The sequence below is a fragment of the Sorex fumeus genome, unplaced genomic scaffold, assembly GCF_029834395.1.
Source record: "Sorex fumeus unplaced genomic scaffold, SorFum_2.1 ptg000034l, whole genome shotgun sequence".
Classification (NCBI taxonomy): domain Eukaryota; kingdom Metazoa; phylum Chordata; class Mammalia; order Eulipotyphla; family Soricidae; genus Sorex; species Sorex fumeus.
Window position 1 is genome coordinate 24,422,643 of NW_026606091.1, and position 27,273 is coordinate 24,449,915.

The 27,273-nt window shown below is 49.3% G+C and overlaps 1 protein-coding gene across 3 annotated transcripts; it reads left to right on the forward strand.

Annotated features, from left to right (window-relative positions):
• Positions 1–743: 743 nt before the first annotated feature.
• On the forward strand, positions 744–26,795 carry PHF24 (PHD finger protein 24). Of its 3 annotated transcripts, none has more exons than XM_056117388.1 (8): positions 744–890; positions 18,069–18,453; positions 19,755–19,940; positions 24,305–24,383; positions 24,810–25,015; positions 25,319–25,479; positions 25,980–26,075; positions 26,535–26,795. In XM_056117388.1, the coding sequence occupies exons 2-8, from the start codon at positions 18,073–18,075 to the stop codon at positions 26,629–26,631; spliced, it is 1,206 nt and encodes a 401-aa protein (XP_055973363.1). In that variant the 5' UTR covers positions 744–890; positions 18,069–18,072; the 3' UTR covers positions 26,632–26,795. The 3 variants fall into 3 exon arrangements, with proteins under 3 accessions (XP_055973363.1, XP_055973362.1, XP_055973364.1); XM_056117387.1 differs by lacking the exon at positions 744–890 and adding an exon at positions 1,410–1,534; XM_056117389.1 differs by lacking the exon at positions 744–890 and adding an exon at positions 17,955–17,981.
• Positions 26,796–27,273: the final 478 nt, after the last annotated feature.

Consider the following 27,273-nt stretch of genomic DNA (forward strand, 5'->3'; position numbering starts at 1 on the left):
GCAAATGCCCTACTCAGGGTCATATCACACCAACCCCTGGCACTTTGCTAGCTATATAGAAGCCCCATCACACCTTCTATTTGACAATGTAAGTTCCAGGATGTTAAGGATAAAATGAGTTTGTTGCTTTTGTTTTTTTGAGGGTGGGGATTCTCAAGTCATGGGGTCCCTCTGGGAGACTCTCAAGCAATCTAGCCAGTGGTTCAATGTGGATCCCCAAGAGGTTGCAGTGTATCTTGTGCCTTGAGCACAGGGGATTAGCAAGGTCACCCTGCTGGTGCAGGGGAACCCCAGGGCCACACCCAGCAGTGCTCATCAAAGCATGTAGTGCTGGGGATTCAGCCTGAATCTGCTGCATAAAAGGCAAGCACCTTAACGCCTATACTGTGTATCAGTTCTGGTATTTTAAAAAAATTTCCTACGGTTCCTAGCAACTAAAACAAAAACTAGAGGTTCCAAAGGAATGTGAAACGTATTGGAGGTAACAGAAACAGGAGGCACGAGAAAATGAAGATAAGTTCCGAGTCTAAACGCAGCTAATTTAAATAAAAGGGCTCTTGACTTGTTCTTTGCAAATCTGCAGTCCTTTCTTTGTAGTGAGTCGCGAGGTGTTTCATGATTTGGTGTCTTCCCTGCCCTCTTCCGAGCACGTAGGTTGGTGTGATGCACATTTCAGCCCTTAGAACTGCTGGCCTCCTGACAAGCGGCTGTTCGCATAGTCTGAGGGATGAGCTTGCTGCAGCAGAAAAAGTGGGTTACATTACAGTATTGCTTGGCTACGAGAGATGAAGGGCCAATAATTTAAGAAAACAGCGCACAGAGAGGTTTGGGCCAGCCAAGCACTTTGCGAAAGGCTCGTCTGGACACTCTCCAGCGGGGTACTCGCGAAGGTGAGTTGCCCTAAAGCCGGCGGCGGCGTGCCCAGAGAGGGCCCCCGCCCCCATCTCCAGCAGAGACCCCGCTGTGGGGAGCCGGAGGCTCGATGAGTCATTCTCACCTCCCCAGCAGGTGCGGACGCCCGGGCGGACGCTCGGACGCCCGCAGCGCCCCTGCGGCGCCCCCTCCCGGGCAGCCTCCTCTCCACGGGCTCTGACCTTGCCGCGGGCAGCCAGACTGGCGCAGTCCGCGCGCCGCAGAGCCGGGGGCGCCGCCGGGGCCGGGGGCAGGCGTGGGGAGGGCGCCCCTGGACGACCCGGCCTGCCGCCCTCCCGCCGGGCCCGGCAGACTCGGCCGGGCGGCGAGGAGGAGCGCGCGGGGCGGGGCGGGGTGGGGCGGGGCGGGGCGGGCGCGCCCACCGGCCGGCCAAGGGCTGCGGGCGCGAGCGCACGCGCGGCGCGGGCCCGGGGGGCGGGGAGGGTGGGTGTGCTCGGGGCGCGCGCGCCGCCGCCGCCGCCTCTGCCCGCCGCGCCGCCCGCGCCGCCTGCTCCCGACGTCGGCCCCGGCTCGCCACTTCCCCAGCGACCATGGGCGGCGCGGAGTCCGCGCCGTAGCGGCCGCCAGTCCCTGACCCAGGGTCCCGCGTCTTGACAGTCGGGTAAGCGGGGGCGGCGGGTGGCGGGGCACCCGGCAGGCATCCTGAGGGGCGGGTCTGCGCGCACCCCTCCCGGTATTCTGAGATGCCGGTGGACGCCCCCCACCCCAGGAGGTCCCGGCGGCAGGGGAGATGCCCCGGGCGCTGTCTGCCTGGGCAGCCCTGCGGAGGCCCCGGGTGCAGGGCATCGTCCCCCTGAGAGCCCCCTTGATTGCTGCAACTCCGCGTTTGCAAGGGTGGTGAGTGCAGTTGCCTCCGTAGAAGACCATTGGGGGACGAGAGGAGCCCCCGGAGCCTGGAGGTGGACACGGACCACCCCCACGGAGGCCCCCCTATGGAAGGGGGAGCCGTGACCGTGTCCGGGATGTGCCCTGGGGGCCGGGCAGCAACTTCTCCTTTAGGATTCAGTGTACCCTAGCGTGTCTTGGTTCCAGGGTGAGAGGTGGAAGTCCAACCTGGGCCGGTGCCTTTGTGCATGCCCCCTCCCCCTGCACCCCCAGTATTAGGATCCTTCTCCATCCCCCTCGGTTGCCCAGCTGACCGCAAGCTGGATTTGTTGCAGGCAGGAACTTCTGGAAGCGCAGAGGGTTAAGGGAGGGGCCAACTCCTGAGCACCCCCCCCCCCCCCAGCAAAAGAATAAAGGAATGATCTGAGCCCCTGGGTTTGGCCAGGGAGGATAAAACTTGGAAGGCCACAAGGTATGGTATATTGGGGGAAAGTATCCCTGGGAGGCAAAAAAAAAAAAAAAGCAACGAGAAACCACGTTTGTGATTATGTTGCATTCGGGTTGCCAGCATTGGGCTTTGCAGTAGTAGGTGCTCAGTAAATGTGACGGTGTAAAGTAAGTGGGCGAAGGCGGTTTCACTGGGAATGAGACTTTGCAGTCACTAATTGCCACAGACGCCTGGGTTTCAGGGTGTGGCTTCCTTCCCTGGCAGTCCCACGGTCTTGATGTCTTAGGGTGGAGAGACCTCTGACTGTGTCTCTGGGGGGCTGGTGGAGAGAATGAGGATGGGGTGTTCTGAGACCACCCTCTCTGCCACAGAGGGAGAGCACACAGTCCGTAGCAGTAGACTGGGGGTCCCCTGATGGCTGCCTAGGGTACCTTTGCCCGTCAGTAACCTGCTGGCGAAGGAAGTGCAGAGACTTACTAGAGCCTGTTGTCTGAGGAGTGATGCACCCTCACCTTTCCCAGGTCGCTGCTAGCATTTTCATTTCACCCAGATCCCAAACTGCAGAACTAACAAGAGGTTCTGGTTTCTTGAATGGGGTGGGCTTTTGGGGGTGATGAGGGCCAGTGGCTGCGTCTCTCACCTGCTGGTGCCTGGGGGACTAAGCCATGCTGGGGATCGAACCTAGGGTTCCTGCATGCAAGGCATGCACTCAGCCCTTTAGGCTGTTTCATTGGTCCTCCATTCTGGTTTCTTATTCAAACTGGAATTGGGGAGAGGGGGGATGTTTGCTAACCAATGGAATTCTCTAGAAGAGTTGTCCTTGCTCATCCTCCCTTCTTCCACACAGCCAAAATGAATGACATTCTCCTTTAATAGAAGTGGCTTCTTCAGATGCTTGAAGAGAAATCATGTTTGTGAGAGAACAAAACAACCAGTTTGCTAATCATTTGCTAATTATTTGCTTCCTACTGCCATCCCCAGGTACCAACCCAGGGCCTCATACATGCAAGGTAAAGGGTCTGTCCGGGAAGCAGAACCATCCATTAGCTTTGATTTTAACCAATGGCTGCCTGAAGCATGGGTGTGGCCCCTCTCACAGTTCCAGCCGGTGAACCCTAAAATTTAGATTGGCTAAGCTGAATGGTTTGTAATCCCCATTCAGCGCAAACTCATCATTAGACAGCCAACAGGGTTGTGTATAGAGAAAACTCAGAGGGAACCAGACTGCAAATATGGTCTGTACTACAATTTAGAGATTTGTCCTAAGGGTGATGAAGAATGGGTGTTATTCCTAAACTGGGCTGTTGGTATCACGCCCATTGTGACCCTGGAAAAATAGTTAAATAGCTTCCACTGCTTCTGGGGTATTGGGCCTTGGATATCTTTTTAATGTCTGTCACTTGATAAACATTAAGGTTACACAATTCCTGGACTGGAGGGTGGCTCGGCAATGGAGCGCTTGCCTTGCATATGTGAGGCCCTGGGTTCAGTTCCCTCATTTTACCAAGGGGGGGAAAAAACCTTATAAAATCCTAAGAATACTATCTAATCTTTTCTAAATACAACATGAGTCTGCAAATCAAAGTATTCCAGAATGAGTGTGAAGGATATCGCCATGTGGACTTAATCTTTAAAAAAATTTTAAAAAATCTTCAAAGGAAAAATTTAAAAAAAGGGAGAATAAAAATAATAATAAATTGGTCCTTTCCCATCTCACATGCATGTCTACAAATGTTTCTGAATTTTAAGAACCGAGTCTTCAAGCTTTGACTTTCCATTTCTTCTGCAACTACACTCTCATGGTTTTGTTTTCCTCCTTCCCCCATCCCCACCCCCTCCATCCCTTCCTCCCTTCCACAGGGCTTCCCTTTCTTCACCTTGCAGAGCAGGACCTTTCCAGGCCCAGTTCCTACATTCCCTGTATTTTTCTTCCAGTACACCTGTGCTTAAGTGGATACTATTTATGCAAATAGTTGCCTTTCTTTTTAGCTCCAGAATTCATTATCTTCCAGCCCCACCTGCTTTTCTCCAGCAGCACTCCTTGGTTTCATCTTTCATCATTTCCCAAATTGATTTATTCATTTCTAATGGGAATAGCATGACCCTCTCCACCCCTCAATCTTAATGACCAAGTTCTGACCGGAAGTACTTCCCAGCTTTGGACCAAGAAACCCAGCCTTTCAGCGTGCCTCTGGAGATGTGATGCTTTTCTCCCCCCCATTTAACATCCCTCTTCATCCTTCTAGCAATTCCCCCTCAGAGACCCACAGACATTTACTAGGTGCTACCTACTTACTGGGCTCTGAGAAATAACCACAGTTCCTGGCCCTTGAGGCTTTCACATAGAATCAGTGTCATTTCTCTAATAATTTACTATAAGCAGCAAGAGAGGGGTAAATTACAGCTTTACCGAGTATCTGCAGGAATCAATATAGAGTATGCCTTTTCTCAGGCATCATTGAAACACAACTTCTGTGCCTCCTCTAGCAGCCACATTCGTAGCCCCCGCCCCCCTCCTCCTGCAGCCATTGCTCTGCCAAAAGTACTTTGCCCATATGCTTCCAGCCAGTCCCGCATACTCCCAACTTCATAGGAGAATAATGACAGTCTCTTATATGTTGGGAGAACAGGTTATAATTTACAGTCTTTACCTATCTCATCTCTGTTTGGTTTTAAGTATTTCAGCAGGGGTCTTACTGCTTTCCCAGCAGTGCATGGCTGGCGCGCTCTCTCTCTCTCTCCCTCTCTCCCTGTCTCTCCCTATGTCTCCCTCTATCCCTCTCTCTCCCTCTCTCTGTCTCTCCCTGTGTCTCCCTCTCTCCCTATCTCTTCCTCTCTCTCCCTCCTTGGTCTCTCTCTCCTGCACCATTCCCTGAAGCTTCTTTTGAGCCTCCTAATCAGACTTACAGTAAAGTGACCAGGATATACTACAGTTATCACCAAACAACTCAATCTATAGAGTCCTCAAATCAAACAATGCACTCACTAGTCAGTCCTGTGACTAACCAGCACTGTCCTCCTTCCCAGCCTCAGATATTTCAATTCTCTGTGTCTTTTTCTCCCTCAAATCCAAATTACTCCTTCCCTGCTAATCAAATTAATACCTTAAACGTGATCTCAGATCAGTTTGGGGGAATGATTCTGAGGAGAAGGCACATTTCCTTCCAGCACCCAGCTGGCTTTAGACTATGTAAACCATGATGGAGTCCCCATATAGCTCCATGCCTTGGCATGTGCTTTTACTTCTTCCTGGAATGCCTTATCCCCCCCACCCTTATCCACTGGGGTAACTCCCACTCACACTTCAAAATTTAGCTCAAGCAACACCTTTTTTTTAATCCTACACTTATGCCCCCTACACATGCACATACTCACTGCATCCTCACAGGCTGAGACTCCGTGTGTCCGTTCTACCAAGTTACTAAGTGCTTGAGGTGAGCATAGCAGGCTGCCCTCAGTAAACATTCATAGAATCAACAAGTAAGCGGTGAGAATGAAGGTGTATTAAGTGCCTTGCGAGCAGCTGAATCCATGCTTCAGCACCCACCTCCCCCTACTCCATCCCCCAGGCAGGGAACAGGGAGTGCCTCTCCATTCTCCATCTTGCTAAAGAGCCCTGCTTGCTAAGTGCAGTCACATCAGCCAATCACCGATGGTGTAATGTTCCTTAACTGTTGCTCTGCTTCTGCGGGAAGTCGGCACTGGAGCTTTTCTTGAAGATGCAGCCCCGGCTCCCAGGGACTCAGGATCCTGCCATCATTTTGTCCTCATGTCTATTAGTGCTTGTGGGCTTTCAGAAAAAATTAAGTAGCAGTGGGACCTCCCTCATGCCTCATTCTCAGTTTTACTCAGTCTTTAGCCCTTCTGCTTGGAAACCCCAAGAGAAACCTCTGTATTTGGAAGTGATTACATCCTCTGGGCTGACTTGAAGCTAGTGCTGATGTGGTGGGTAATTGGGAGGACAGGGAAGATGGCAGGTACCTGGGAGAATCCTCAGGTTTTATAGACATGAAAGCTAAAAGCTTGGGTTGCCAGTAGACAGCATGGCTGACTCGGAAAATGCTCTAGGTTCCAAGAACCCACTGAGGAAACGCTGTATTCCCAAAACAGTGCCCAGTAACTAGAGAATAGGCAAACTGTTCAGGCTTGAACTTTCCCTGAGATCTGCAGAGGGTACGGGACTGTTAGGTAATGGTTTTTAGTTTAAGTCTTTTTGGTGAAGGGAGTGGGAGGTCTGGGAAGGCATTGGAGGGCACTCAGTTTTGATCAGGGCTTACTCCTGCCTCTGTCCCCTGAAATCAGTCCCGACAGTGCTCAGGGGGACCACATGGGGTGCTGGAGATTGAATCAGGGTCAGCTGCACACAAAGTACCTTAAGCCCTGTGCTACCTTTCTGGCTCCTTTAAGGTCCCAAAATTGATATGGAATTGCACAGGGCATGTGCTTAAAGTGCACAGAATGAGCTCTTTTGTGCTCTAGCCAGGTCCTGCTCCTGCTGATCTTCCACCCTGTTATGTCCCCTTATTGTTTCTGCATTAGGTGTGTGACTTGTCCTGAAACTCTTGATCTTTCACACCGGTGCTTCCTGGAAGCACACGTTGTCAGCCACCTTGAAATGGTTCGCCTGGATGCTCAGATGCTGCTCATACTAAATTTTTTTCCAGCTCAAACTTGGGAGGGAGAAGGCACAATCTCACACTTCCTACTATCTGCCCATAAAACAAAGGCCCAACCACAGAGCGCAAATACAGGCAACTTTTGTGGCTAGGAAAATGGCTGAATCCTGAAATTCTATACTTTTCCCTTGTGTCAAAGAAATCACCTCTAACTGCTTCTTGGTTCCCTCATCCAAAGTGGTCTTGAAACTCCAGGAAGGAGCTCTCAAGAGCAATAAACAAAGCAGATGTAATACAACGGGCTACTACTGATGGTGTAGTTTCTAGAACTGGGCTCTGAGTATTTGGTCTGATCATTCTCTCTGGCTAACTTTGAGGAGAAGAAAGCTTTCTGTCAACCATCCTCACAAGTGAACTTTTCTTTTTTCTCCTATTTTGGTGGAATTGAGCCCAAAGCCTCACACATACAGTGCATGAGCCTTACTGCTTAATCACTTCCCTAGTAGCCCCCGAGAAACTTTCATTGTCCAATCAGCTCAGCAACTTTGGTTCAGCAAAGGTGGATGGATTAAAGGCAGTGGGAACCATCCACATTTTTCTTCTGGGGGGTGAAGTGGGGGGAATGGGCCTCATCTGGTCGTGCTCAGGGCCTGTTCCTGACTCTGCACTCAGAGATCACTTCGGGCAGGACTCAAGGATCTGTGTGGGGTGCCAGGAGTCGAACCTGGGTCAGCTGCGTGCAAAGCCAGCTCCTTATCCATGGTACTGCCTATCTCTCTGCCCACACCCCCCGCCCCTCACCTGCACATTTTTCTCTCTTTAGTTTCAGTGAAAAGCTCTGGAATTCTTTTTCCCACCTGCTCGATTCACTCTCTGGTTTCCCGACCCCCACTTGGAGCTTTCCTTTGCCCCGTCTCTCCCACGGGAAACCCTCCTAACCTCCAGGCAATGGCTTCTGCGCTGCCAGTCCCATATCAAGAATCTGAAGGAAGCACAGAGCTGCTTTCTGTTCAGATTTAGCCTGCAGAACCCGGAAGCTCCTGCCCCTGCGGGCTGCTCCAGCTTCATCGCAGCTGTGAATCTTCCTAGAGAGACTAGGAGGAGAGGTTCCCAGCTGCCTTCCCCTTCCTTCTGTCTCCACACAGCATCCCCTCCCCTCCGACTCCCACCACTTTGCCCTTATAAGTAATCCCACCGTGTTGTAAGCATGTGCTCGTCGGAGAATGGGTGTGTCTTGCACACACAGATTCCAAGCTGCCCACATATGTCCTACTGCCTGGCAAACACATCAGGACAGACTTCTTTCACCTGAAGGAAAATTCTGCTCGTCATCTATTCTTACTTCCCCTAGATCCTGGAGTCAGACAGGCTCTCTTAATACCTTCTTGTCCCTCTCTTCTGCACCACACCTGCTCCTGCCCCTTGAGAATTTTCCCACCCTCCCTGTGTACCAAAAATGCTTGGACAGTCGCATTATTCTTTTAATTTGTTGTTTTGTTTGAGGGTCAGGCCTCACTTTGCTCAGGGCTTAATCCTGACTCTCTGCTCAAAGATCACTACTGTCAGGGCTTCAGGTGCCAGGGATTTCACTCAGGTTGGTTGCATGCAAGGTGAGCACCTTACCCACTGTTCATCTCTTCAACCCTCAGCAGTCACATTATTCCTAGCATGGTATTTTTTTTTTAAATCTCACTTTCATCTTTGTTATGGAAGCATAAGAAAACAATTCCAGGGGTCAGAGAGATTGTACAGGAGGTACGGTGCTTCCCATACCCCAGTTTGATCCCCGGCATCACAACTGGTCCCCAAACAGCCAAGAGTGATCCTTGAGCACAGAGCCAGGAGCATCACCAGATGTGACCCGAAAAACAAAACCAAAGCAGACATCCCCAATCACTTCCATCCACCATCCAAAGAAGTAATTATTAGATATAATCTTTGAGATCTTTGCAACTTGATTTCCTTTTAACTCACTCTTATTCCTATTACTTCCTCCAGCACAGGAGAAACCAGGTTTTTCTCACGAGGCCTTTGTTTTTTTACCCAGCATTAATCACCACCACTTGTTTCTCTAGAAATTAGAGCTAATTTTGTTAATTCTCCAAACACCCCAGGTGCATATCCTGTGCGTTTCAGCTTGCTTGCTTTTAATCAAGGTGTGCTTTATGTACAGGTCACATCCTCTCCATTAAGCAATAAGGGTTTTAACCTCACTCTTGAAATCTAATTCTGTTGTACCCTCAGCTTGCTCTCAGAATGAAAGCCATATTGATGCAAAATGACTTGTGGTCTTGTTTGGATTTTAGTAATTTCATTTGAATGGTTTTGCTCTGTGTTTCTGCCCTTGTGGGCATAAAGTGGCCTGAGAAATCAACCCTCTCAAGACAAAAAAGAATAGCACTAATCCAAAAACTTGCGATTACACCTGGAAGGTGATTTCTTTTTCTCATCCATTTGTATGTTTGTTTTGCTCATGGATTTTATCTTTATTGAAATTTCCTTTAAGGATAAATTCCCATAACCACTCAGTGACATCATTAACACTGACATAGCTTAAGAGTGATTCTTGCTACTCTGTACAGGGTAATGATTGTAGCAGAATGGGAGTGTGTCAGGAGATGCCTGTGGTGAGTTTGCTGATACACTATTAATGAGTCAGTTCACTCAGAGGAACCCTCCTAATTGCTAGTCTTTGTTCAGAACTCTTATTACATTATCTGAAAAAGCCAATAAGCACTAAATGCATACCACTGATTTTCCTCCCATGAATCATTCTTGAAAGAGTGATTTTATATGGTTATTTCAGTTCTAAAAAAAAAAGTGCTCCTCGGTGTATTTTTTTTCTCTCAATGCATGCTTGCTTGCTCATAAACATAAATGTCTTATGAATGCTTCCCAAAACTTAAAACAACTCCTGAGCAGGGGATTGCTCCCAACTATTTGAAGAGTTAGTATCTTCCATATATCTCATTCTGTGATTTTATGTCACCCAAACAAAAAATGATGACTTAATTTTACTTTTCAAATATTTGTCATAATTGCTGTGCTTTTTCTTTTCTTTTTGCAGTAGGGTCCCCTGTTCTGTGTTCAAAAGCCCTGGGGTCACTCTTTGGGATACCAAGTGTGACCATTATGTACTGCTTGGTCCTGCAGGGTTGGGGGGCTACCAGGGCTGCTCCCGGAAGTGCAGAGGAGGCAGTGGGTAGGGGATGTGGTGTCAGGGGTGTTATACCTTTGAACTCTCCATCTGATCAGCCTTTTGGTTCACAGTTTCTCGCCTCTTTCCAGACCTCTGATAGACTCTCTACCTGCCCAGGTGGGTTCAGTATCCAACCAATGAGAATCGTTGCTCTGATTTCTGACTTTCTATTCGTTCAAATAATTTTTCTCACTTTACTTTCATAGCATAAATACATAACAAAGTATTCAGTATATTCCTATTTTTAGGTTATTTCTACCTTTCAGCACAGAAAAATGCTTAGATAAATATTACTTTTAGGCCCCGGAGTGATAGCGCAGAGGGTAGGGTACTTTCCTTGCATGTGACTGACTCAGGTTCAATCCCTGGTACCTCGTATGGTCCACTGAGCACCACCTGGAGTGATTCCTAAGTGCAGAGGTAGGAGAAGCCCCTGAGTATTGCCGGGTGTGCCCCCCAAAAAAATTTGTTTTCAAGGGTCCAAAAATAGTACAGTGGTAAGGTTAGCCTTTCACGCAACTAATTGGGGTTTGATCCTGGCATAAGGCCCCTTGAGCACCACTAGGAATGATTCCTAAGCACAGAGGCAGGAGTAAGCCCTGAACACTGCCAGTGTGACCCCAAAATCAAAAAAATAAATTCTTTTATAACTTATTTTTTATAAGGAAAAAACTTTAACGTTTTTAATCCACAAAAATACTGTGACCTGGAAATAGCGTTGGTCACGAGACCGAACCACAGCGACGATGGGTTGTGTGTCTGCTTCGCATTTTCCCTCAGTGTGCAGTGTGCCTGTTTCTCTCACTGTGCATCGGACACTTGCTTTCCCGCCCACCCGTGGAGTACAGCTGGTGCTCATGCGGCATGTGGGCAGTGTCTGGGGACTGTCGGTCCAGAGAACCAAGTCCACAGCTTCAGCAAGAGCTTGGGCAGCAGTCTCCTCTCAGACAGCCCCGACCCCATACCTACCTGCACTCCACCATGCACAGCACATGGATTTCTGAAAGAATAGGGAAAAAATAGCTCCAGGTCCAAGTGGGTTAGGTACTTGCCCTGCACACAGGCATCCCAGGTTTGATCCCTAGCGTCTTATTTGTGAGTTCTACCAGTAGTGATCTCTGAGCACAGAGCCAGAAATAAGCCCTACGCACCCCCAAGATGTGCTCCCCTCCTCTCAGAAAGGAATAAGGTTGCTCAAAGGTCTGGAGCACATGCCTTACATATGGAGGCTCTAGGTTCCATCCCTGGCATTGCAGAGGGCTCCAGCACCACTTGCCCAGGTCTTTAGGCCCACAGTTGCCCACATATCAACCCTAGGGGCCCTTGAGCATTACATGGGAAGTCCCCCTCAAAAACAGAAATATGAAAAAGAGCACAAACATCCGAAGTATTAGGACTGAATATTCCACATAGGGCCATTAACAGATAGAACTGCTGTCCAGATCAGTAAAACAACATCTGTGGGGCCACAGAGCAGTTCCAGAGCTAAAACAAGTCACTGGATTGCTAACCCTAGGGTTTTCTTACTACAAAGTTATTGCACAGTGAAAGAAAATTAGATTCACAAAAAAGATTAAAAATGTGTATTCTTACAAAAATTAGATAATGTAAACATTGCCACAACTTTTTTTTTTATTGAATCACCATGAGATAGTTACAAACTTTCATGATTAAGTTTCAGTCATATAATTTTTTTTACTTTTAATTTCTTAATTTTATATACTTTTTAAACTTTTTTTGCAGCCGCGTGACATCTTATTATCTTATTCTTACTTTGGTAAACCTGGCAGGCTACCGAATGTAACCTGCCCACACGGCAGAGTCTGGCAAACTCCCCGTGGCATACCCAATATGCCAAATAGCAGTAACAATGATGGGTCTCATTCTCCTAACCCTGAAAGAGCCTTGAATATGGCACTTTTTAAAATCTCAATGCTAGGACGAAGGAGACATTACTGGGGCCTGCTCGAGGCAATCGACAAACAACAGGATGATCGTGATCGTGATTGAAACTTTTTTATTGAATCACAGTGAGATATACCCTTACAAAGCTGTTCATGATTAGATTTCAGTCATACAGTTGTCCAACACCCATCCTTCCTGCCACAACTTTTTTATTACTAGTGTTCATATATTTTTAATATCTTTCCAGAGGAATAAATATACATCAATGTTTTTCCATTGTTCAGTCTTCCATTATAACATAATTTAACTGTCCCCATTCTGTCCAGTATTTATTTGCAACTAGGGGAAATTGGATTTCTTTATCATACTTATCCACTGGACATTAACACCTTAAGCAATTTCCTGAATTTGATCAATAAATCTCTTTTCAATAAATCTCCCTGACCATATTCCTGTAATAAACATTACATAGTCTTGGGGCCGGAGAGAGAGTACCTGGCCTGGGAGTCCGCAGTGACGTCTAAGAGAAGCGGTGCTTAGCCTAGCTCGGACAGAGCAACAGGCACTAAATAGGGGGAAGGAATGTTCAAAGTTGCCAAAAATAGAAGGTGCCTGGCAAGCAAAGGCTGAAAGAAGGCCGGTGTGTCCGGAACACAAAGAAGGGAGACCAGGGCCTCACAGCGCACGGGCAATAGCCAGAGCTAGAAGAGTTGATCCTGAAAGCTGTCTAAAGCTGTTGAGAAGTAATAAGCAGAGGCCAATGTTGTACCTAAATGCCCAAAGATACTCTTTTTGGGGGGAGTGGGAGATACTTTTGGGGGGGGATGGGAGGAGGGACAGGGCTGCTCCTGGCTTGGTGCCGGGGGGACCACGTGGTGCCAGGAACCGAACCTGGGCCTAATGAGTGTTAAGCTTATGCTCCCACCCTCTGACTTATCTCCCAAGCTCCCAGAGACAATGAAAGTATAAAATCTATTTTTGTTGGCCCTTGTTCATATTTCCCATTTCAGTGAGTGCAATGAGCTTTCTTCTAGGCAGTCCCTTTAAGACTGGCTTCTAGGTTCTGAGAGATAGTACAGGGGTTAAGGCACTTGCTTGCACATAACCCACCTGGTTCGAGCCCTAACGCCACCAGAAGGGACCCTGAGCACAGCAGGTGTGAGCCTTCCCCCCAAACCAGACAACTGCCTTCTCAATAAGTCATCCAGATAGACTGAACAGATACTCTTTATTTATTCCCCAGATTTCACACATATGTGGACTATACTGACAAGAAACACAAAGGGAAAAAGAATGGATTGATGATTGCCAGGGGGCTGAGGGCTGTGGGGAGGGGGAGATGCTGTCCAGAGGGTACAGGTGTTCAGACATAAGATGCCGGTTCCAGCACCTGCACTGCAGCCTGGAGCATGTAGCTAGCAGTACCTTTATGTCCTTGAAATTTGCTTCGAGGAAAGAGCTTTAATGTTCCTTAACAACAACAACAAAATGGTGATTATGTGAAGGGAAGAGAGCATTAGCTTACCTGATTATGGTGAGCATTTCACAAAAGACACATTGATCAAGCCGTCACATTGTCCAGACCTACATCATCATGCTGCACAAATACTGCTCAGTTTTTTGCTGTGGCAGCCCCATTCTAAACAAGTCTTTAATTCCATTTTCCCAACAGTATGTGTTTGCTTCATGTCTCTGTGTTACCTATTGATAAACCTCAAATATTTAATATTTTAGACTCTGTTATTATGTCTATTACGGGGATCTGTGATCTGTGAGCTTCAATGTGATTATTGTAATTGTGTTGGAGTACTGTGAACTCCAGTCTCTCCCTCTCCCCAGGTCTTCCTACTTCCGGAGACACAACAATATTGAAATTCTAGCAGTGACTAACCCTGCAGGCCTTGAAGTGTTCCAGCTAAAGGAAAAGTACTATTCCTCTCACTTTAAATCAAAAGCGAGAAGTGATTAAGCTTAGTGAGGAAAGCATGATGAAAGCTGAGATAGATTGAAAGCTAAGCCTCTTGCACCAAAAAGTTAACCAAAATGTCAATGCAAAGGAAAAGTTCCTGAAGGAAATTAAAAGTGCTACTCCAGTGAACACAAGAATGATAAGAAAGTGAACAGACTTAGTGCTGATACAGAGAAATTGCAGCTCTGAATAGAATTTAAAACCGGTCACAGTGTTCCCTTAAGCCACAGCCTATTCCAGAGTAGAGGCCCAGCTCTCTGCAGTGGAAGAAGGCCGAGAGGTGAGGAAGTTGCAGGAAAGTATTTTAGAAGTTACAGAGGTTGGTTCATGAGATTTAAGGAAACAGTCTCCAGAACATCTGAACACAAGTGAAGCTGATGGAGAAGCTAGCTAAAAGAGTCAGTAAAGGAAGCCATGCCTAACAACAGAATTTAATAATGCATTTATTTCCTCCCCCCCACTTCCTTTCCCTTTGTTGTTGTTACTGTGGTAACCAGGGATCACACACAGGCCTGACCTTTCCTTTGTATTGACAAAGATACTCCTTTAATTAGCCCCCAAAGTCTTTGCACATGGGACTGGAGACATAGCAGAGCAGAGAGGGCATTTGCCTTACACATAGCCAACCTGGGTTCGGTCCTGGTATCCCGTATGGTCCCCCATGCACTTTCAGGTGTAAGCCCAGAGAGTCGCCAGGTGTGGCCCATAAACAGAGTGCTTACAGATGCGCTCCCGGGGATTAGCAGGCTTTAGTTGTGCTATTCATGAACATTCTGGTTCAGGACTCGCCAGGAGGCATGTTGTGCCCATGCACAGACTTGCCAGGGGTCACCATTCCTGGCTGTGGCTCTCTCACCTCTGTCCTTTGTGCCTGTGAAACTACTAAAGCACAGGACCCACTGCACATCAAGCCCACTGTTGAGACCTATTGCCCAAGGGGAAATTTTTTTTTTCTTACAAAATGATACTGATCAGTGACAATGCACCTGTTCACTGAGGAGCTCTAAAGGAGATGTGCAAGGAGATGAGTATTGTTTCTATGTCTGCAGACACAACACCCATTCGCAGCCCACAGATCAAGGAGCAACTTCTCCCCCAAATCGTACTGGTACCGAGACACACTTCCTAAGGCAGTAGGTGCTGTCGATGGTGATTCTTTTGATGGTTCTGAGGAGAGTCCCTTGCAGACATGTAATGGCATTCTGGAGGCCATGAATAACATTCATGACTCATGGGAGGACGTAAAAACATCAGCATTAGCAGGAATTTGGAAAGAGCTAATCCCAGTGCTCGGGGATGACTTTGACAGATCTGAAGCTTCAGTGGAGATAACTGCAGGTGTGGGAATAGCGGGAGAACTAGAATTAGAATAAAGATGTGGGGCCAGAGAGAGTACAGAAGGGGAGGTGTTTGCCTTACCTTGACTCGTGTGTCTTTTGGGGGCGGAGGGAACAGTGCTCAAGTAGCCTCGGAGCCCCTCTAGCTACAAAGCCAGCTGGGCTGGTGTCAATATGAGGGTCCAATAAACGGTGCTGTGCAGACCCTGCAGTGCCAGGCCTCCCTGATGGTGCTCAGCGGCCTCCAGGGCTGCAGCCAGCAAAGCCCAGGAGATCATGTGGTGCTGAGGACCCAACCAAGATCAGCACCTGCTAGGCATGGGCCCTAACCACTGTACTATCTCCCCACCCTCAGAGGGTTTTTTTTTTTAATTTTAAGCCATCATGCTATTATATACTAACAGATTCCAGTATAATGTAAACATGTCATTTATGTGTACTGGAAAGCCAAAAATCATGTGTGACTCGCTCTATTGGGGTATGTGCTTCATTGTGATACTCTAGAACTGAACCTGTGGTATCTCTGAGGCATCTGAAGACCTTAAACTTACACAATGTTACATGTCAGGTATAGCGCAATAAAATGGGGGGAGGGGAAATCTAAATAATACTGCTCTCTCCCTTTATCCTTTCTCCAGTCACCTGTTCATTCCTAAATGCCTTCCCTGGTGGCAGAGAGACGCTGCACCATACCCGCTGCCTCTTCTAAATATCTTCTAACTGGCCCCAACCTGTTCTCTGTCACCAGCCCCCCGCCAAAAAAACCTGTGAATATAACTAAAGAGATAGAACAGTGGGTAGGGCACTTGCCTTGCACACAACTGACCCAGGTTTGTTCCTTGGCACCCCATATGGTCCTTTGAGCCCCACCAGGACTCACCCCTAAGCATAACTGGTTGAGGTCCAAGAATTTTTAACTGAACTAGGACTAACTTCCTACTCACCCGCCAAGATCCATTCTGACTCCCGGAAAGGTGGCATGGCCTTTCTTTATGCACTTTCTACTCTTTCTTGTCTTCCTCCTCTTTGAGTTCTAATATTAAGTAGCTGGAGTGGCGAGACTCTTCTCTCTCCCATTTCCTGTGATGAGCAGTTAGGGCCTTGCACATAGTGCTGTTCAATAAGCCTTGATTATAATGGATTGAGAGCTAAAAGGGACTCTCTGCTCCACTTAACTCCAAGCAAGCGTCCTCAGCTGAATTCTGCCCAGACCTTTCTTGCTCGGAAGAGCGGGTCTGCTCTGCCCTTGGCCATGTCATGCCCTCCCTTGCTAGGGCTGCACCCTGGTCCTATAGAGGAAGCAAAGGAGGAGTGTGAAGTTCTAACCTAAAGCAGTTTAGGATAGCAAAACAGAGGATGTGTCTGTGACATCCATGAAGCTTTACAAACCTGAGACTTGCCAGTAGTTTGCATTAGACCAGCTTCTGTGACAGACACCCAGAAGGAAGAGTGGTTACAAATCATTGTCTTATTTTTTCTATATATCTAAGGCTCCTCTTTGTAAAGTCTATTTCACAACTATATTGAAGGACCAGAGAGATGATAGTTCAGGAGCTTATTACTTTGCAATGTGTCTGCTCCTGTTTGATGCTCAGTACCACATTGGCCCCTGAATATGACCACAAGACAATTGCCTTAACTCCTGAACTCTCTCTCTGGCCCCAAGGTATATAGCTTCTTAACAGTGGTTTAGAACTCTTTATGGGGGGTTGCATAACCTCTTTAAAAAACGTTTTAAAATAAATGTATTTGTGACAAAAAAAAAAGTAGTTACAAATGAGGCAGAGGGCACCAAAGCCCACTGGTGCCTTGGCCTACCTTGGCCTCATGGAGAGCAGGTAGTTTCCTGGCTCCCGAATTCAGAAGATTTCTAAGAACAGCACATTCACTTGGACTCAAAAAATAGGCATTTGGATATAGATTATTCCTGGATGGACTGTGCACAGTGCTTAATGGAGGGCTGAAATGTGGTACTGCAGCCTTGCTTCAGGCCTTGGGCCATCCTGAGGGACAGAGAGGCCTGGACTCTATAGCCTCTGCCTGACTCGAAGGAACAGGGGCCTGGGACCCATGTCCTGAAGGCTGCATGCTGGAAAGACAGATGTGTTTCGTATGTGAGGCTGCTTTGCAGCAGGGGAGCAGAGAGGGTGAGGGAAGGGAAAGAGAGACAGACAGAGAGAGAGAGAGAGAGAGAGAGAACAGGCAGGAAGTCTTTATGGCATGAGAGGGGGGAGGTCTCCTGAGAAGGATTCCTGAGAAAGGCAGAAAATGTTTTCCTTTCAGACCTCAACTCGGGGAATGGGTGAGCACTTTTTTTGTGAGTTTATATTGAGGATAGCGACCAGAGAGATACTGCAGAGGTTAAGGCACTTGCCTTGCATATCCCTGAGCCAGGTTTGATTTGATTTTGGTGGGGAGGGGGGGCACATCCAATGGTGTGTAGGGATTACTCCTGGCAGGCCCCGAGAGAAACACCCTCCAAGGCAAACGCCCTGCCCATTGTACTATCACTCTGGAACTCTGGAACCCTGAGCCAAGTTTTATCCCTGGCACCTTATGGTCCCTTGAACCCCAACCAGGAGTAAACCCAGAGATCTTTCAGGTATAGCATCAAACCTCCTCCCAGTTTGACTCTGCCTCAGTTTCCCCTATCCCTATCATGCCCCCCCCCTTAAGCTGGAGGCTCTGCCACAGTTGAACGGCCTTTTCTGCCTCACCCAGGACTGCATTCCAGAAGAGTTGAGCACAGGTTAGCGGCCCCAGCCTCTTTGGTGGGCGGCTGAAACTCACTATCCTGCTCTGCTGAACCTTGATTGAGCCCACTCTCTCCCCACAGCGCCATGGGGGTGCTGATGTCCAAGCGGCAGACGGTGGAGCAGGTGCAGAAGGTGAGCCTGGCTGTGTCTGCCTTCAAGGACGGGCTGCGGGACAGACCTTCCATCCGACGTGCAGGCGAGCTCCCAGGGTCCCGCCGTGGCACCGTCGAGGGCTCTGTCCAGGAAGTGCAGGAGGAGAAAGAAGCCGAGGCCAGTGGCCCAGTACTCCAGGAAGAGAGCAGCGTCCCGCGGGGCGCCTGGGAGCGGCTCCGAGATGGGCGTGGGGTGGAGCCCGAGGACTTGGACAGGAGCAGCCGCTGCTTCACACCGCCCGCCTACATCCGGCCTACCCGCCAGCTGGATGATGACAAGCCCCCCGACATCTGCTTGGAGTCCAGAGACGCCGTGAGTGTCCTTGGGAAGGAGTGACTGAGTCTTAGACCAGCTGAGGATGGGGGTGGGGTGGGGCCAAAGCGAAATGCAAAAGCCAGAAAGAAGGGCCAGGGTCCAGAGCACTTTTGAGTTTCTTCCCCCGAGAAGACCAGTGTTCGTCCTGTCACTGACTAAGGACTCAGGACTCAGGCAGTGGATGAGGAGCTCAGCCCTCTGGACGAGCAGGTGGGGTACTGGGAAGGGAGAGATCCAGGAGGTCCCAGTAATGGGGAGATCCTGCTGGCATCTGTCCAGGGGAGCCAGGGATGGTCAGTATTCTGCCTTTCTGCCTTGCCTAAGAATTCTCTCCAAAACCTCACAGTGGGGCCAGAACAGTAACATAGCAGGTAGGGCATTTACCTTGTACATAGCCAACCTGGGTTTCATCCCTAGAATCCATTATGGTCCCCACTAAGAGTGATCTCTGAGCACAAAGCCAGGAGTAAGTACTGAGCATCGCTAGATATGACCCCCCCAAAAAAAAAAAAGTAAAAACACTCATAGTGCCTGTTCAGAAAGCTGGATGGAGAGACTTAGGCAGCTAGAAGCGCCTGCTGGCCCTTGTCCTCTAGAGAGAAAGCTCCGTTACCCCGACACTGGCTTCCCAGGGAGCGGTTGCTCTGGGTCAGCAACCCACTAGCAACCCCTTTTGCCCAAGAAATTTTTACAAGACCCCAGGTAAATGTAGTTCTAAAAAATATACAAACCAAACATATTTTGGGATCACATTTGGCAGTGCTCAGGGGTTACTCCTGACTGTATTCAGGAATTACTTCTTGTGGTACTTGGGGGACCACATGGAATGCCAGGGATGGAACTCAGGTCGGCCACATGAAAAGCAAATGCTCTGGGTATTTGACTATCCTCTGGCTCCCTACAAACCAAACACTTACTGATACTAAATCATAAAGAAGTTTATTTCAAAATAAATAGTTAAGATTTTTTTATAACTTCCATACTTAGTTATGTGACCCCGGTATAAGACAGTAGGCTAGGCTGGGGGTCAGAGAGACTACAGCAGGTAAGGCAATGGCCTTGCCCACAGCTGACCCAGGTTCGATCCCCAGCACTCCATACCGTCCCCTTATCACTGCCAGGAGTGCTCCCTGAGCATAGAACCAGGAGTCAGTCCTGAGCACTGCCAGCTGTGGTGCCCAATAACAAGACACAAAGGAGCAGAGGAACTCAGCGCTAGGATGTTCAGGAAGTCTAGCCTCACTCTTGGGACCATCGGGTCCAGCCGGTCTCTGTTCACTTCTGATCTCTTTCCCCAGATTGTCAATGATGAGATGTGTGACATCTGTGAAGTCTGGACAGCCGAGAGCCTCTTCCCCTGCCGGATCTGCTCCAGGGTCTTCCATGATGGCTGCCTTCGCCGCATGGGCTACATCCATGGAGAGAACAACGCGGAAGTGACCGAGACAGCCCACACGGACACAGGCTGGAGCTGCCACTACTGTGTGAGCCTGAACAGGGTCCGGAGGGGGGCTACACCCCAGAGACTTGTCACTCTTTCAGAGGCTCACTCAGAGCTCTGGAGTCTAGCCAGGATAAAGGGTTCCCCACAACAGACTCAGGTCCTAGGACTAAGTCCTGCTTTTCATGCCATGTTGCAGTAATTCTTTGTTGGAGAGACTATATGCATTATAGGATGGTTACTAACATCCCTGGCTTCTGTGGCCACTAGATGTCATCAGTGTATACACACACACACACACACACACACACACACACACACACACACTTGTGCCAACCAAAATTATCTCAGCTATGTCCTGGGAGAGCAAAGTTACCCCCCCGCCCCCAAGAATCTTTCAGTTAGAGGACTGATCGGAAAGGCCACTACCTACCTGAACGGAACTTTGCTTGGAGCAGTGCTTGCTCTGAGAGTTTGGGATCCAAAGTCCCAGACTGCTTCCGGTGGAGCTAGATCCTCTACAGGAAACTTCTTAGTCTGAAGGCCCTCATTCAGCCTGTGCTCCCTGAAGTGATCAGTAAGTGAATGAAGTAGCAAAAGTCTTTTGGTTTAGAACACTGCATGTTATCTATAAATGCCTTAATGCCTTTTTTCCTTTCTTTGGCAATGCCAGAGATAAAACCCAGAGCTTCACATAGGCAAGGCATGTGCTGTACTACTGAGCCACGGCCCTGGCTCCCCATCCTCGCAACTTTCAGTGGAAGACAAAAAAAGGAAAATGGACATTCCTTCCGTTGCCATCACATCCAAATAGAGTTCAAGCCTTGCTTTATTGATCTTCTGTTTAAAATGTTCGGATTTCAGAGCAGGGAGCATCAGCTGAGCCCTTTCTTCTTGCTGCTTAGAGTGAAAATGTGTCACTTTCTGATAAATAACGCTTTCTCTATGGGTTGTCCATAAAAGGAAGTGTATCTTCAGCCAGGTACACACTTTTGTTTTGTTTTGGTTTTTTTTGGGTCACACCTGGCTTTGCACAGGGGTTACTCCTGGTTCTGCACTCAGAAATTACTCCTGGCGGTGCTCAGGGAACCATATGGGATGCTGGGAATCGAACCCAGGTCGGCCGTGTGCAAGGCAAACGCCCTACCTGCTGTGCTATTGCTCCAGCCCCCAATTACACACTTTTGCCCTGCCTATAAATTCACACCTACTTTACGAATGATCTCTAGACTCATCCACCCCTCCAAGAACCAGTCTTTTCACTTATGGCCTTTGCTTTGCAGTGTCCTGCTGATGGGGGCCTGCTGGAGGGGGATTCCCTCCTCCGTGCTCCCTTTCCAGCCGTCAACACCTCCACTCTCCAGAAGTTTCTTTATTTTGGCTTTGGGGCCATGTCTGATGGTGATTAGGCCTTGCTCCTGGCAATGTTCAAGTGACCATATATGATGCTGGGGATCAAACCCGGGTCGGCCACAGGCAAGGCAAGTGCCCTACCACTTTTCTATCTTTCTGGCCCTCTACTGGACTTCTTAGAGGTTTCTTCCAGGCTCCTCCTTTTTCTCTTTTTCCCAACACAGGCTTCTTTAAAGGTCTTTGTCACCTCCTTGTGGCTCCTCAGCCACCTCATAATCTATTTTAACTTTCATCCTTCTGCTGAGTTGGTTCCTCCTAAGGTCACGACTGACCTTATTGTCAAGTTCAAGGGCCTTTGCCCAGCTACCTTCATACTTGACCTCTCCAGCATATTTAGCACTTTTTTGTTGCAGTTTTGGGGGGAGAATAGAGAGTATATTTTGTTTGTTTCTTTTCTTTCTTTCTTTTTTTTTAATTGAATACAGTGAGATACACAGTTACAAAGCTGTTCAGGATTGGGTTTCAGTCATGCAATGTTTCAACACCCACCCCTCCACCAGTGTACATTTCCCACCACTAGTGCCCCCAGTTTTGCTCCTGCCACCTTTTACCTCCTCCTTGCCTCCCAGCTTGCCTCTATGTCAGGCACTTTTTTTTTTTCTTTTTGGGTCACACCCGGTGATGCACAGAGTTACTCCTGGCTCATGCACTCAGGAATTACTCCTGGCAGTGCTCGAGGGACCATATGGGATGCTAGGAATTGAACCTGGGCCCGCTGCATGCAAAGCAAACGCCCTACCTGCTGTGCTATTGCTTTAGCCCCTTTTTTCTTTCTTTTTTTTTTTTTAGGCACTTTTCTTCTTAAGAGTATTTTTATCAGTGTGATTATACAAAATATGAAAACTAGGGAAAATAGAAAATCAACAGAATTTTTATCCTCATAGAACCAACCATGGCATTGTTTCCTACACGTGAAGTTAACTCTCTTTTGTTGGTCTCTAGTACTCTCTCCCAATTCCTGTCTTACTTCCTCCTTCTCTGACAGTTCTAAGAACTTTTAGTTAGTTTCCTGTCCATCTTGAAAGCAGGTATAGGAGAGAGCTTGATGGGTTCCGGCCTTGCATGCTGGAACCCCAGGCTCAGTCTATGGTACCACCTGCTTCCCCAGCACTGCCAGTAGCTTCAGAGCACCCAGAAAACTGCTGGATCTGGGTTTTCCCCAATCCCCCAAATTGCTGGCGTTTCTCAAGATCCTGTTAGAACTTCTTTCTCATTGGTACACACTCTGGCTATACATGTTCGCTCCAGCTATATCCAACATCTAAACAACAATGACTCCTCACCTTTGTCTGTCCAGTTCCACGTGCACTGGTGCCTTGGACGCATAGCTCTCCTAAAGTTGCCCAGGTACCTCACACAACAATTCCTCAAATGACTCTGTCTTTCCATTATTTGTTCTGTCTCCATCCCCGACTTCTGCGAACACTTGTACTACCAGTTACTAATCCTGACTCAGTTTTCTCCCTCTTCTCTCACCTCGGTACGTCAACAAGTCCCACTGATTCTACCTCCTAATAGGACTAAAATCTCCCCCATTTTTGCATTCTCGTGTCTTTGTTTAGCAACTTTTCTCACCTGTGGCAACCTCCACCTAATCCTCACCCCCATGGCTTCAGACTATGCCGCTCCAATCTGCTCTCCATATTGCATTAGGGAATTGGAGCCTGGTGCTCTGCAATGAACCCCCCTGGGGCTTCCCTTCATTCAAAATAAAGCCCAATCTCAGGGGCTCAATAAAGGCATTGAAGCACTTTAATCTGCCTACCTCTCCTTCCTCAACTTTTAGCATTCTTATGCATGCATCTCTTTCTCTCCCTCCTCTGTCTCTGTCTCTCTGTCTCTCTCTCTGTCTCTCTCTCGCTCTCTCGCTCTCTCACTCTCTCGCTCTCTCACTCTCCCCCCCCCTTTCCCCTCTCTCTTTCCCAGCTACACTGAATAGCTGTTATAGTCCCAGTTTGTACTTGGCACTGTGAAGTCAAGAATGATTTGAGTTCTTTATAAAACCCATAAGTAGGTAATCATGAAATGCTTGCACCTGTTTTGACTTTGGGGAGTGGGAGTGGGGTTGTGGGGTGGTAACCTTCTTCTAGAAAATATTTTTTCCCCTTTTCTGGGCCACACCCACCATGTGCTCAGGGCTTACTCCTGGCTTCGAGTTCAGGGAGCACTCCTAGAGAATCATATGCGGTGCTGGGGATCCAACTGGGTTCAGACATGTGCAAGGCAAATGCGCTACCAGCCCCAAAAAGTCTTTTTAAAGTTTGGAGGACCCTAAATTATTGTTAACAAAATAACAGTGCTCTTTTGGAATTAAAACTTAGGTGGTACCACCAAAAAAAAATCATTTGGTTTTACAAAGTTTTGTTATAATGGTGTCTCATTCCAAATCAATCTTCAAAATGATACAATACCTGCACTAGAAGTAGATATGAAGTTACACCTTAAAAAAAAACCTAAATGAAAACACTTGTTGAACACAGTCCTTACTCAGAAGCCAAGTGGATCAGGTGGAGAGGCCAGCAAGACACTAGCCCGCTCCACATAACCTCTGCACTTCCTGAGGCTCTTCTGAGAACTCCCCAGGGCCTCTCTCTTTTTTTGTCTTTATTTTTGCTTTGGGGCTGTACCTAGTAATGCTCAGGGCTTACTCCTGGTGGTGCTCCGGGGACCACTTGGGATGCTGGAGATCAAACTTGGGTAATCCGTGTGCAAGACAAGAGCCCTAGCCACTGTACTATGACTCCAGCCCAGAGCATCTCAGAGTAATTTTAAAACCCCTTTCATGGGATTCAGGGCTGAAGGCAGGTATCTAGGGTCCACCACAGCTTCCAACCAGGAAGTGGAAACTGAGCAAGTTGTCTCTCCCTTCTAAATCCTTCATCTGACCTGGCCTGAGGCAGGGATTAGGTGACCCTAGCATGGTCCTCCAGTGAGCACCTCCCCCACCCTGGCTTCTCAGCCCAGAGCTCTAATGGGCACTCCCTCCTGTTTCAGGACAATCTCAACTTGCTGCTTACCGAGGAGGAGATGTACAGCCTCATGGAGACCTTCCATCAGTGCAAAGTCATCCCTGGTAAGGCTGCTGCGTGCAGCTAGGGGGCGCAGGGCACTTCTTCAGCTGTGTTAGGATGAGCCAAGAAGTGGCACTCAGCGGGGCTGGAGCGATAGTTGCTGCCAGTAGGGTGCTTGCCTCCCACATGGCCAACTCAGATTCAATCCCCAGCACCACTGTGGTCCCCTGAGCCCCACCAGGAGTGATCCCTAAGCCGGAAATAAGCCCTGAGCCCTGGTGAGTGTCGGGAATTTGGGGCCTGGGAGTAAGCAGATCCTAGTTCCTGGGTCACCAGCAGGGTACTCCCCAGCCCCTGGCCATAGCCCAAGTTATCCTGTCAGGGGGCGGGGGTTGAGGGGGAGGCTTTAGGGGGAGATCTCTGAGTGAATGGAGGAACCCCAGAGGCCATGGCAGGCGGGCCGGAACATGTGTGTTGCCTCCCTGCAGACTGCTCCCTGACGATGGAGGACTTCCTGCGCTACCGCCACCAAGCAGCAAAGCGGGGGGATAGTGACAGGGCCCTCAGCGAGGAGCAGGAAGAGCTGGTGGGCCGCGATTTCGCAGCCCTGGACCCTGAGCGTAAAGGCCACATAGAGTGGCCGGACTTCTTGTCCCACGAGTCCCTCCTGCTCCTGCAGCAGCTGCGACCCCAGGTGAGCTGGCATGACTGTTCCTGAGACAACAGTGACAGGCCAGGAGACATGCTTGGTGGGGGAGGGGGAGGGCAGGTAGGGATCAGTGTGAGGAAGGGGCTGCAGTTCTAGCCAGTAAGAAGGGGTCGGTACTCGGCTGGGGGAGGATTGGTTTTTTCCAGACCCCACTCTGGAAACGCTGGTGACCAGAGGTTCTGTCTGGGTGGTGCAAAGGGCAGGAGGTGGCTGAGGCACAGATGGGGGAGGATGTTCCGGGCTTGACCGTTTGCCAACTTTTCCTAACTGTGCCCGCTTCTTCTCCAGAACTCTCTGTTAAGGCTTCTGACACCCAAGGAGCGTGAGCGAACCCGGGATGCATTCCTGGCAATAGGTGGCGGGGCCGCCATCAGTGAGGCCGAGTGCCACCGCGCACAGCATGCCTGGTTCTGCAAACGCCCGGCAGAGGCCTCGTCCTGCAGCGTCAGGTTGTCCCCAAGTCCCCACCCCACTCACACGCACCTTCCATTCCCATGCCTCATGGCCCTGAAGTAAAAGGTGCCCCCACCAGGGGCTGGAGCAATCAATAGCACAGCAGGTAGGGTGTTTGCCTTGCACACAGCTGACCTAGGTTTGAATCCCAGCATCCCATATGGTCCCCCCGAGCATCACCAGGAGTAATTCCTGAGTGCATGAACCAGGAGTAACTCCTGTGCATCGCTGGGTGTGACCCAAAAAGCAAAAGCAAAAAAAAAAGGTGCCCCCATCTCCTCCAGGAGAGGGTCCCTCTACACACTGTGTGTGTGTTGGTGGCGGGGGGGAACGGGGACAGTGCTTTCCACCTCATTAGGCAAAGTGTGGCACAGTCTTGACCCCCTCTCACCAATCAGAAAAGCCTGCAGTGTCCATCCAGAGCCTCGGATTCACAGCTGGGGGGACAGGCCTCTCACACACCCAGTCCTAACACACATCACTGTGTGTTCCACAGTGTCAGCCACGTGGGTACCATAGCCGACAGCAGCCCGGCCAGCAGTAGCAGCAAGAACCAGGACAAGGCTCTGCTGCCCACTGAGCAGGAGACCAGGTAAGTAGGGCTCCTGCCCCTGAGGCTGCCCACCCGGCTATCTCTGGGGCACTCATATCCAAGCAAGGAAGAACGACACCTCTTGTACCCACTAAACAGCAACCATCCAGTGCAGACTCCAAGAATGCATGTTTGAGGGCTGAAGAGATAGTACAGTGGGTTGGGTGTTTGCCTTGCATGCAGCCAATCCTAGTTCTATTCCCCGGCACCCCATAGGGTCTCCTGAGCACTTCCAGGAGTGATTCCTAAGAATAGAGCCAGGAGTAAACTTGAACATCATTGGGGGTGGCCCAAAAACAAAACAAACAAGCAAACACACACACACACACACACACACAGGAGCTCAGACCCCTCTGACCTGTCCACTCGGAAACACAGAGCGGGTTGGCAGGCAGGAGCTGGGCCAGGAGCCTCAGGGTTCTGCTGCCAGTGTCTTAGGCTTTCTTTGCTTCCCTCCAGATCCGTGGACTGGCCGACCTTCCTGCGGGAGAATGTCATCTACATCCTGGCTGCGCGCCCCAACAGTGCAGCCATTCACCTAAAACCCCCAGGATAGTGTGGAGCAGAGAATGTCAGCCTGGGGAGAGGGGTGGTGTTCTCTCCCCGCACCCTCTCTCTCTCTCTCCCCTTCCCCCACCAAAGTCTGACATGGAGACTCACGGGGATGGAGCACTGCCAGCATCTCAGTTTGTCACTCAGCTTCATGACACGAAAATCCTGTCCCCCACCCACCCACCCACCCCATGCAGAAGCAGCCATGTGCTCTCACGGGGCAGCCGGAGCTGAGGCCACATCTGCCCCAGCCCCTCCTGCACCACCTCCTTGACTGAACCTGCCACTCACACACACATAGGCTGCGCTGTCCCTGGTTCTTTTGGGTTGAAAAAGGACCAAAGTCCCTTTGTGAGATCCCTGGAGGCTCTGCTTACTCCACCTGTGACCAGTTCTGGTTTCCGTTGGCCAAACACTGCAGAAGAAGGAAGCCTTGGGTTCCACGCTCCCTTGAGCCGGCCCTGGCTCCTTCCTTCCTCCCTCTGGCCTGGAAGTTGTGTGTTTGGGAGGTGGAAAGAGGATGAAACCCACACCCATTGTTTCAAGAATTCCAGTTCCCAGAATGTAAGAGTCCTAATCTGTAAGGCTCTAACCAGATAAAGAGGGGCACCAGCCCCTCTCTGGGACCTAGAGTTCTAGGGATTTC

Bases quoted from the DNA above. Each gene is read 5' to 3' on its own strand.
- PHF24 (XM_056117388.1), top strand. From the start codon at position 18,073: ATGGGGGTGCTGATGTCCAAGCGGCAGACGGTGGAGCAGGTGCAGAAG. The intron at 18,454-19,754 runs GTGAGTGTCCTT...CTCTTTCCCCAG, and splicing joins GCTTGGAGTCCAGAGACGCC to ATTGTCAATGATGAGATGTG. The intron at 19,941-24,304 runs GTGAGCCTGAAC...CTCCTGTTTCAG, and splicing joins GCTGGAGCTGCCACTACTGT to GACAATCTCAACTTGCTGCT.